A 12,357-nucleotide genomic window follows, 5' to 3' on the forward strand; every position below is an offset into this window, starting at 1 on the left:
TAGTTCGGGATTATTAAAAGCGACTTGCGAAAAACTTTTATTATCTGCAGCTTCCGACAAAGCGGATGTTCTTGTTTCAATTAGTCGTGATACAGAAATTCGAACACGTTTAGGACACGCGTTCACGCGTTTCATTATGTCGCGTACACTCGGCCGATTTTAATTATCCGTATAGAAATTTTTCAAACGGGACGTGATCACGATGTATGACGAACGGTTGCATTCCTGGAATATTTTGTCACGATTCCATCATGAAAGCAGTTTACTTTTTTACCGATGCGACGTACTCATGAATGCAAATAATCTGCCCGCGTGTTTAACGCGACACACGTGATGCTTCGGGCTAATAACTCGCAATAATACGCGCCGCTGAAAAGGCTACACGTATACGAAACCCTTTTTAATATAATATACGTGATCAGGCTGCATTTTGAATCAGCACGTTCCCTGAATCTCAAAATCGTTTCGAAAAATTTGACTTTAATGTATGCCACGCTCTTTGATGCTTGTTTCAAAACCTGCCCGACGAATTTTTTTTCGAAGTAGAAAGAAAAGAATTGAATTTATATTGAAAGAAATTGAAAATTCGAATTCGAAAGACTCTACTGTTGCAATAAGGAAGAAACTCTACTTTCTATTAGTAATTTGAGTAAATCAGCAAAATTCGACTCAAAATCAAAATCAAACTTAATTCAACGTAATAAATAGAATTCAAACATCGAAGCTACCTCTTTATTGCTGTAAATGCTTCTATTCCGAAGAAAGAAAGAAAAGTGTTATTAAAAGTTAGAAGACATTTTGAAGCATCGAAGACACGCTGAGCTGAGTAGTAAATATGAATTTCGGGAAAGATCATAAGTAATCAATGTCTCCATTTCCACGCCAGTTTTAAAAGTAAAGATTAATATATTCCCTAACTCTCGTATCTTGTGACTTTCAAACGTTCGCCAGTCAACATCAATTGTTCGCGTAACGAGATTACACGGACGATTCAACTGCTTTGTCCAGCATCCTTTCCATTCTCGACGTCAATATTCACAATTGTCAGTAACTCGGCCGGTTTCATCGTCGCCGTTTCCTATGTATCGTTTTCAGCGCAGTATATCTACGTCGAAACACCCGTCGAGGCACATTTGTTCCAGAAAACGAGATTCCCTAGCACAACGTCGGACGTCGACGTTGCAGGATGTTAATTGTACCCGCGCGCCTCCGCAATACAGATGTCGTCGCTGCACCGCGAATCAGGTAAGTACTCCCCTTCGAACAGAGGCATTTCTGCATGTGGAAGCCTAGAGAAGTCACGTTAGACTTCTGAAACGAGCACACTACATGACGACGTCAAGAAGAAGAAGAAGAAAGCCTGCGAAGGAAGCTCTCGATCTCGTTAGGAGTGAGCGTTCGAACGCGACCGTTCATTTGCTGCAGCAGATCGGCTCTGATAAGTGTGGTGGGCCAGTGAACGTCATATCTCGCGAAAGTTCGATAACGATCTTTTCCTGTAGCATGCACTTCGATACAATGCAAACTTAATTAAATAGAACACCGTCGTCGCTCTCGAAGCCGGCTCTTCTCTCACTCTTCTTCTCGTCCTCGTGATAGTAGCCGAGGTTGCTACGTCGTCCTCTCCGCCTCCACCGTTACACGGCCCTCTAACAGAAAGCAAATGGGTTTCACGGCAGGAACACAATACTGGGTGGCGCGAGAAGATAGCCGAGTATCAGGTGGAATCCTCTTCACGGGCGACTCTGTTCTCTAGCAACTAGAATCGCCTTCTGTTTCAGCTTCTCTAGCAAACACGTCGACTCTATACAATCAGACACACTCTTTGAAATTGGAAATGCATGCCTTCTCTCGACCGTCGAGCCAATTTATAAGCTTCTCGAGTAAACAGCCCGCCGGCAACTTCTCCACACTTATTCAACTTGATTCAGCGGAATGATACAGTGTTTAAAGGCGCGACGACTCGATGGATCGCATTGTGCGTTCTTGATGAAAGAGAAGCGAACAGACGTTCAAGAGGTTCTTTGACGATATACGAGTACATCGGCAAACGTTCTACTATCGAAACTTCTTCGTTCTACAACGAAATACTATCAGTAATCCTGATATTAAGCATTTGATTCATAAGTTCGATAATATCTTTCTCGATTGGTTGTATTACGAAGTTCCATACTTAATTTCTATACTTAATCAGTACCGATGTAAGAATCAAACAATTATTATATTGGAATCGCACAAAGATCTACTTACTTGTAATAATGTTCAATCCTAATGTTCAATTTTTTAATAACAATCAACACTCGCTCATTCCTCGGACTCATAAAGTTAACAGACGATCATCGAGGACCACGATGTGAATCTGGATGACCATAAAATTCGATCCAAAAAGTTCCCCAAACGTGTAGAGTCAGAAATTCCAAAGAAACCTAGAAAAACCGATATACTATGTACTATATAGATGCCCAAAGAAGGTCGAGGGGCTTGGTTCCGTTGAAACAACAGCATTTCCGTGGCAATTAATCGTCGGTGAGATGGCAGGTAGCAGAGGGCACAAGGAAAGCCGACGCGTCTCGGCCGGGGAGCATCTTGACACGGCCTCAGAAGCATGTCGCCCGCCGCCACTCGATTCATACAGTGCTTCACAGAGCCTGTTAATTACCGGTGACCAAGTGGCAGACACGAAACGGCGTCGAGTGGCTAACCGGCCCGTTATTCTCACTCCTCCCGTGGGTTGCGAGTTCGATGCAAATCACTCGTACGTCGCCTTGCCAGCACGAACTCAGCACAATTCTGTGCGCAACTAGGAGGAGACGCCTGCTGTTGTTCCGCAGTTCCTACAGCTGACATCGTTGCTACTGATACAGCTGCTGAATCAATGCGAGAGAATGTTGTAAATCAAATGACACGTTTCTGAAGACTAAACACCAGTAAACATTTATGCGCATCGTGGCTTGTGATATAGGAGCACCCTTCGTGAAGTTTCGAGGTCAAAGTCTTGGCCCTGTCGTCGGATGAATCCGACCCGTATAGATGCACGCGTTTGTGTTTAGCCATCATGTTGATACTCAGAGAATCATGAATTATTTGAAAATCACAGGTAAGATCCTGATAAGTACATTCTTGTTAATTTTCCAATTGTACGACTAATTTCGGCAAAATTTCAATGGAAAATGAAACGATCAGCTTGAAAAAGTTCTGCATCAAAGAGTTTAAAAAATGATAGGATCAATGGTAGGGAAAAGTAGCATCAATATTTTATTTTCGTTAGTGAACTATATCTTTCTTTTCGTGTGCATAGTTTTGCTTTTGGCATGTTGATCATTGGAATCGATATGATAGTCCGTAAGATACTTGTATAAGTAAACAAACGTAGATTTGAAAGGGTTCTCCAATGTCCAGGAAACCTCTCTCGTAATACCGAAGCATCTCAGGTTACCAGTTTGAAGAGAGATTATGGAGGATCAGGATCTAACCTACTGGTGTAAACCGTAAGATACCTTGCTCCTGTGCAATTAAATCCGCAGATCGATACCGGTCCGACCGTGTCGGAAAATATAATTTCTCGCTGGTAAATCGATCTTGTTCGACACTCTGACTAGAACGTGTCTAGAATTGAATCCTAGATTTTCATTCGTCCTGTTCGAGTGACCATTTCTTCCTCAATCGTGTCAGCGATCATCGAGATACCTGACTTAAAACTAATTAAAAATTTCCATCAGAGCAAAATAGCGGCAGGTACAAATAACATCGCGTGGTTCTTTGAATTTCATCGGGAGGCCGGGTATCTCTTCACGCAAGGTTTCGAAGATAATCGTCTTACTCGGCTAGGGAACGTGTCCTCAAGATAAGAGGATCTTCTTGCATGCAGCTGGATTAGGTGGCTCCAGGAGCGGCAAATCTCGGCATTATGGAAACCCAAGACGCCATAATTTCCTTGGGCGTTCCTACCGTAAATCATATTCCATAAACGCAGTAACTAGTCGACCGTCAAATGAGAGACGCTTAACAGCAATTGGTGCAACCGAATGATAACTATGCAAACTTTGCAATCGGGTTTCATTTCAAATTGTCGATGATCTACCAAAAAATTACCAATTTGTTGCCTTTTTCAAAGTTTGGAATATGATATTGAAAAGATACAAAAAAATGTTCATGGTATTGTAATAAGATACTCGATTTTAATTAAACACTTCCTTATGCAAATTTATGTCGTTTAATTCGAATCAATTTCGTACACTAACCTGAAACGTATCTTATATTTTCCGAATAACTTTTAAATAACAAACAAAAATCTACTCGCCTATTTTTCTCCCAAATCTATGGTTTATAACATTGACAATCTCGTTACATTAACTTCGTAAACATAAAGCATTCTACAAATGGATACTTTAGCGATAAAATATTGGACGCGTTTCATTAATATAAAGAATTTTATATATGATCCAAACGCCATTAAGAGAACAAAATAGCGTGAGGCTGATGAGTGGGCCATATGTCCCCAATCTCGGACGATTTCTCGTGCTTTGGGATCGTTAACCGAACTAAATTAGTCCATATAAATTGCGGAAAATGGATATAGCGCTCCAATAAAGGATATATTCGACAAGAGGCAAATTTATATATCGATCATTATTTTTGATCTCCTTCTCTGGTTCCACAAATTGTCCCATAAATCGGACGATTACGCGTGTCCTCCAGCAGTGGCGGTGGAACTTCTCTTGCCCGATTGGTTCTCGAAAACGCGTTCCCCCGACACGAATTAATTTCTCGTCCATTCGACGCAGCCAAGGAAAGCACGCTCTGATGAAGTAATAACGAAAGTAGAACGAGCCCATGTTGATACGATGTGGCCCACGTTTCGATGCAAATCAGTTAGCAACTTGCCAACTTTCGCGTGCTAATAGTTGTACCTTTGCCACCCACTAATTATGGAAATTCCGTCGGAGTACACGCGTGTGTCGTTTTACTCTTCTGAACGATCCCCGAAACTCGGATTACAGGCTACCGCTTTTAACGCCTTCCAGGAACTTTGAGCAGCCTTCTTTTTGTCCTCGTCCTGTCCCAATAACTTTTCTACGTGCCAACGAACGTAACGTTTAATAAGGAAAATTGCCAATAGTTGCGAATACTTTCTCAATTCGCCAAGATAACTAGGAACCTAATACGAACTCGTGAAATTTCGTGAAACTAGCTTAACTTTAGTCACGCGACGATTCTATACAGAAAACAGTCGGGAACCAATTTCGGTTTATTTCGAGTGGAATTATTTTGCGACATTCGTTAAATCTTGATATTTAACATATTTTCATTGTCACTCGAATAACGATGCTGTTTGTAAAATAAAAATCTCAAATTTTTCACTTCTCTGTTATTTTACTTTTCTCGCAAGAAACATAGTAAGAAGTTATTTTGCTGTCCTAAAGGAGATTCAAATTCACAAATCAAAAACTGACCATAACTAAAAGTAATCCTAACTACTTTCAGAGAACAGTAAATTAACAACAGTCATAGAGCGGATGAAGATTTGTATTGGAAAATGAATAATTAGTCTAATGTTCGTTGTTTACGTTCGAAAATGGTTCCAGAGCAGAGTCAGGAAGCCTATTTTCACAGATTCGGGCACAATGCCGTTGCGTCTATGGGAGTGCATGGCTCTGTATAATATTACCGTAAAACACCCGTTACCTGTGCACCGCCGACTTCGACGTCCATTAAATCATGAAGATACAGAACAGCCGATACAAAACCGTGTCACTGCATTATCGCTGTTCTATTTGTATCCGTTTAGACGACAAAATTGCTTGGATTACCCACGATTCGCTCACGATTCGGCCTGGCCCCATCGGTTGACGTCGTCGTTTTATCGGTAATAGTGCCTCCGGTTTTATAGTGACACGCTGTTTTATACTTTTCGTGACTCGTAAATTTCACCAACGGCTTTATCGTTAATATCGCTTCGTGAATCTTGCAGGAGGACGCAGACCTCAGTGTCTCCTCAGCTGTTACAGCAATTTATCAACCATCAAAAGTTAACGGACAAACAGTTCTAAGCTTTCGAATATTGTGTGAATTTTAGCGCAAGATTTTTGACATTGGTCCGCCGTTTTTGTATCGTTGATATATTTAAAGTCTTTGTTTGGAACAAAAGTAAATTCAATCATCCGGTAGATCTACTTCGTCACTTTTCCCTTTACGATTACTATTTTAAGCTACAAATTACAAAGAGAAACTCTTCAAGACAAATGTCTTATTTCCATAAGTTCATTTATCGGAAGAGGATGGCATAAATAGTAACGAATACTAAAGCAAATTAAAGTAAAAAATAATATTTATGACATCATTACTCTTCTCTACTTTTCGATATACGAAATAGGCCAATGTACGTAGTTTCTGAACGCTTGAAATATTATTTTATGTGTGCTAAAATTAATTCACTTACTGTCGATGAAACAACGAGGAATATCCAACTAATATCTTGAGCATAAGACCACGACACACAGAAAATTCGTGACATTCTGACACGAACAATAAAGACTGGAAGAATGAATGAACCGCAAGTCGATTCTAGGTTCGGTCAGACGCCTGAAGCTGGTACCGATAAGTAGTACGAGAGGCAAAAGCAATGGCGGACGGGTGTTTGAGAGGAGAGCGTGTTATAGACAGCGAGCATGGAAGCACGAAGCTCGAGAAGAAGAACGGACGGAGATAGAGAAGGACAGGTCTCTCTCTCTATGTCGGTGGAAAAATGCGGAACTCATGCAATTACAGCGTCTTTGCTCCGGAAAGATCGTACGGGTTATCAGCCACGTGTGTGGCAATAGCCAAAGGCACTATCGGCGTGTCCTACGCTATATTTCTTTTGTGTCAGCGATCTATGGAAACCAGCAGATCACAATGGGTGCTTGAAAGTAATTCTAATAGGGGGCCCCGCGATAGGCCGAGCTCGTTCGCGACTTAATCTACGGCCACGGAAACTTAGTCACGCGTACATACCTATCTCTATGTACTTACATGTTGCGTTGCAATGTTACGTAGAATGGAATTATATTTAGAAGGTAGATGGTGGATACTACGTTACGATACGTGGGTACCCGGTTTTTCAATTAACCGTCCAGAAATTTGCATGGAAATAGATGATATTTGCTTGACCCGTTCCGAACAAAATTTTTATTTCAGTTTGTTAAACAATTGGATTAACATTGTTATAAAGAATGGCACTCAAATTAACAAAGAATTTATGAGCAAGTATAAAGTAGGTTTAAATTTGCAAGTGAGGTTTGTGCTTAAAAGTGGATACACGTTCCGATTTGTGGGACGATAGATAGATCTTGATACGAAGACTCGGACGATCAACAATATTATTCAATAAAATTGTCAATAAAAAGAAACAAACAAACGAAAAATGTTGTGAATAAGTGGATTTACGATATTTCTATTCGTATATGCTATAATGTGCTAATGAAAGTTCCGATGTTCCACGGTCAGGCAAAGTAAATTTGAATTTCAACAAATTGGAGAGAAATCAACGGTTACAACTTGAAAGAGGAAATTTATCTATCTCTGTACAGCATGCGTGTGCGATGTTGTTTCTAGTAAAACATTGTGCAAGAAACTGATCCTGAAAGCCTTGTGCTGTTTTCAAGCACACCGCAATTGAGCCGCGCGACGATTTGAATTCGATTGTTACTCCTTCGATATGTCTTCGGCTAGTACAGGGTCCGAGTTCGGTTGTACTTTGTTTGCTTGTTCCCCTGTATCCAGAGCATGCGAGCTAATGTATTCTGAAGGCAATCATTGCGGTGCCTTGTTGTATGTAAATCACCGTTCCTGACGGAGATAGATTGTTTGAGGTAGTTTGCTACATCGTCACCGTTCCAAAATAGATTATATTTTGCCGAATTTTTCGCACTATGCCTATTTTAGGGACACGTGTTGAGAAAATGGTAAAATCTGAAAAAGTATTCGAAAAAAGAATACTCTGATATTTTTATCGTTTAATTACATGTTTAGTTGAAGTATAGAAATACAAGATTCCACAGAACGTCAATCAGTTGGAAAGGGAACGACGAACAGTATCTTTCAAATCTCGAATTAAGATCCAGATCATAAACTTCAAACCTCTCAGAAATAAAGATTTTCTAGAAAGACTTTATTCGGCATCTTGTTTTTCTTCGTAGTTTCTACACTTTTCGCGAAAAATCTGAAAGCAAGCGATAAAAGCGTAAACAGAGTGTCAATAAAATACCGGGAAATGAGTGGAATGTGTTGCAGCCGGTGCGGTGTGGTGCAGTTGCTCGATAAGATCGTTAAAAGTGAATCGTTGCGACGTTATACACCACGAAAACGTTCTGTTCGATCGTGCATTCATTTCATAATGTGTGTAAAATTATCGCGACCCGGAACGACGAATGTGAAACAACGAGGGCACAACCTATCTGATTAGAGAATCAGAGCTTAGCCAGCGTATCTTTTACCGGAAACTTCATATTGGGAAGATTTGCGGATAGTTTTTTTTACCCTTCTTTTCATAACGTACTATACTGTATAAGAAGTAACTGCATACATAGATAAATCAAAGAATATAACATTAATAAAACTATATAAATAATGTAAATGAGTTTAATCTCTTATTGCTGAATAATTTTTCCCCTTAATATCTCGAGAAACAAATTTCCCCAACACCACAATCTGACGCTTTCCTTCTCGGCGCAAAGTACACGTGCAAAGTCCAAGTGCAATAATAATACGATTGCTCCCACGAAACCAATAACATGGCTAACGTTTCTTGTTAATACATCAGAACATTAAGTCGCCATTAAAGAAAAGTCGCGGAAATGATCGTCGGATCATTAACGTGTCACATAATGAAACAATGTAATATCATGTAAATGGTTAAAAATGCCGGTGAAGCGATGATGCACGACCTATTATACGAGTTATAAACAAATAGCGGATATAGTAGCCAGTATGCGATCGTTAAAGTATTTTCTTCGGCTAAGGTGTGGCAAATAATAAGCATTCTCGTGGCACGCACGTACCATGGTTATGACGATAATAGAAAAATTGGATAATTTTAAACATGAGTGGAAGCTGGTACCACCAGCGACACGTACGGTTCCGGTTCAACAAATAGAACACACATAACACCCGGACGATATTACACGACACGCACTTGTGACCGTTTCTTGATCACGGTTCGGGACTTTCCAACATTCGATTGTAGCAAAGAAACTGTTAGTTCGAATAGTCAGGAAATGTCAGTCATGCATACACATGAATACTATACATTTCCGATATTGACGGGCTATTATACGCTAAAGTGAATCAAAGAAGCAAACTTCCACATACTGCGTAATAAGACAATTACAGACATATATATATACACATAAGTACTTTCTTTTTATCATTCTTGTATACATGCATTGTCAGTCTTTTTCTAACTGTTTATTCATTAGGATCTGCTTAAAAAGATTTACATATCCTGCCTCAGAAATTCTAAATTACCAAAAGTACTTATCTTTATCACTAGCAGAGATGAGTTCCCACAATCTATATTTAATCTTTCGAGTGCTTCACTTTTTCCGCATGTGTCATCAATACATATTATATAAAAAGGTCTATAGCGATAAAAATGTTATCGGCACGTATATATATATTCCACGTCAGAATTAACAGGCATAGTCATTAGAAGTTGCGCTGGTTAATCAACAAGTGACAATGAATAATAAATTCATAACATTACTCTTGGTCGTCCTTTGCTGCGCTCTTACGGTGCATCAAGTGTCAGCCGAAGTACCACCACGTAAGGAACTTTATTATTATATTTCGTACTTATATACCATAATTTGTATTTAAATTTCTTGTTTAGAAAATTTGTTAGATATGGATGACTAGTTCAGCAGGTTCTCGAATTTTTTTAGAAACGAATTTCTTACTGTGAAATAGTGTATTGTCAATATTATAAAATAATTCGTATAAACTTAAAGATTACATTCTCTACGCTAGTCTTATAATTGTCATATTCGCTTTTAATAGCAAGGATTTTTCGATCATTAACAGATTGTACTTTACCATTGGTGACGGGCTCATGCAAAGGTTATTTCCCGAGATTCGGATACGATGTAGAGATGGGTCAATGCGTACAATTTATACATGGAGGTTGCGAAGGAAACGCGAACAATTTCTTAACTCTGGAAGAATGTGAGCGATCATGCTTAGTTTAGTAAGTCCTGTTTGTTTTTAGTCTATAGCATTTGAAAAACGGATTAGGAGAGAGCCGCGCATACAGTAAGCAAAATTAGTTTTGGCTTTTTCCACTGAATATTAATTATCACTGGTTAACAAATTTTAACCTTTTTCCAATTTTACAACCTTGTAGAAAAAGTTATACACGAAAGAATCTCTGCTATTGTCAACAACAAGGGCATAATACCAAACCATCAATTTAGCCTTCAAAAAAAATATGATACCATTGAGGAAAATCATCGTATAATTCAACAAATTCTCTGATCAGAAGAAAAGGAATATTGTTCAGCATTCTTTCTTGACATCGAAGATGCATTCGACGCAATTTGGTACAATGGATTACTCTCTAAACTACGATGTCTTCTACCCATTCGATTACACACACTAATCACATGTTACATTGAAAATACATAGTTCTACGTAAAAGTTGAAGACACTATCTCTGATATCAGTTCTATTAAAGCCTGTTTGTTTATATCAGAGGTGGAATTGTCAGACCCTAAAATTCTTAGTCTGTTCGCAGAGAAAGTAGTATAAGAACTATGCACCTGTCTCGTTTAAATACTACCACGTACAGATGTTTATAGCTGTTATCTCGACTCGCTGAGCAGACTATAGACATTCTTACACATTCGAACATCATGTATGTATAATGTTATGTATAATTGATATATATCAAATACAATTAATGTTGATACCAATGACATTACGTCTCAGCGCAGCGGGGTACAGCATTTTTCAATAAAATTAGAGAAATGCACTGTCACATGGTATGCGAAACGTGTAAGTACTAATAGGGTGAACCAGTAGGATTATGTATTAAGTAACATTGAATTATTGTGTATACATCGTTCATTTCCAATTCAACAACTAACTCTGTATTATATGCATATAGTGATTTTACAAAAAAGTTATGAAGATAAAATTAAAAGTATTTAATAACTTCATATCAGAAACATCTTGTGGTCAATTTTATTTACCTCTCATTTGTTCAAAAATAATACACTGATCATCATTATCTATCAATTAATCATTATTTGCTGCTTATTTGTTTAAATTTGCGTTGTTTAAGAAAGATTATCCTTTTGGACTTAATCCAGTTTATTTACCATAAATCGCAACAACAGGTACCGGTGCGGATACTGGAGTACCGCAAACTTTTAATCTGTACCGAAATTTAACGTGATGGTTCATACAAAATAAATCTTCACATTCTCACACTCATCTTTCGTATATACAGGATGTTTGGCTACAGGTGTAAATAAATTTAACGGATAATTCTTTAAACTAAAATAAGATAAAAATAAAAAATTAAAAAATTGCACTTTTGGCTTTGTTTTTTAGTTATTGACAATTAAAAATTAGCCGAAATATCCCTGTGCGCAAGCAAACCTCCTTACACAAGCGAAAGTAGATCAGCCTAAGCAATGGGGTACACAGGGATCCTTAAATCGAACGATGCATAGATAGTAGCTTATCTCGTACATGTCGTAGAGAAGAAGATTATGACATTTGAAGACATAAACCATCCTGCGCGACGTTTTGTAAGTAAAATCGTAGATTAAACATTATATCTACCTACTCTTTAAAATCCATAACAGTATATCGGAAACTGTCCCACAAAATTTTCAAGTTTAAGAGATTAATATTTTCTTTAATCCTTTGCCTCCATAAATACACACATAAACAATGTTTATTGTTAACCCATAGTAGGTAATTGAGTGCGCTGCTCGCGCAAAGAGATAAAGCCTGAACGTTGTAGAAAATAAGTGAATGAAATGAACCGAGTTGATATAATTACAAACAAGTCGTCTGTAATATTTCCTATATTCGCTGTAGCAAATTGCAGAGGGCGTAAGAAACCCTGAGATTTTTTTCTAGGTCGGTATTTCAGAACCTGAGACACAAAGAGCTATTTAATGTCACGTCTACTCTGCTTTTAGTTAATGTCACTACTATACTGAATCGATAACGTCGCATGTGACACGATGATGATAAGGAGGTCAGATGATCACCAAAACATGGAACACAAAAAATGTATGTTAAATGTCATAACTATGTTGTATTTAGTTAATGGTGTGGTATTAAAAATGCATTGAGTGTCACATCTAT

At 38.4% G+C, this 12,357-nt stretch overlaps 2 protein-coding genes across 2 annotated transcripts in view; both read left to right on the forward strand.

Moving 5' to 3' along the window:
* LOC126876978 (xylosyl- and glucuronyltransferase LARGE1-like) overlaps window positions 1–12,357 on the forward strand; it is a 508,433-nt gene that overhangs the window by 474,690 nt on the left and 21,386 nt on the right. The window lies entirely within an intron of this gene.
* Window positions 9,639–10,287, forward strand: LOC126877175 (kunitz-type serine protease inhibitor Bt-KTI-like). The gene is made up of 2 exons (XM_050639995.1): window positions 9,639–9,802; window positions 10,060–10,287. The coding sequence occupies exons 1-2, from the start codon at window positions 9,718–9,720 to the stop codon at window positions 10,221–10,223; spliced, it is 249 nt and encodes an 82-aa protein (XP_050495952.1). The 5' UTR covers window positions 9,639–9,717; the 3' UTR covers window positions 10,224–10,287.

The sequence above is a fragment of the Bombus huntii genome, chromosome 2 (assembly GCF_024542735.1).
Source record: "Bombus huntii isolate Logan2020A chromosome 2, iyBomHunt1.1, whole genome shotgun sequence".
Lineage (NCBI taxonomy): Eukaryota > Metazoa > Arthropoda > Insecta > Hymenoptera > Apidae > Bombus > Bombus huntii.

What these genes read in the sequence shown, in the direction of transcription:
- LOC126877175 (XM_050639995.1), top strand. Translation starts at nt 9,718, where the DNA reads ATGAATAATAAATTCATAACATTACTCTTGGTCGTCCTTTGCTGCGCT. An exon ending in GTCAGCCGAAGTACCACCAC is followed by an intron (nt 9,803 to 10,059) that starts GTAAGGAACTTT and finishes GATCATTAACAG; the next exon opens with ATTGTACTTTACCATTGGTG.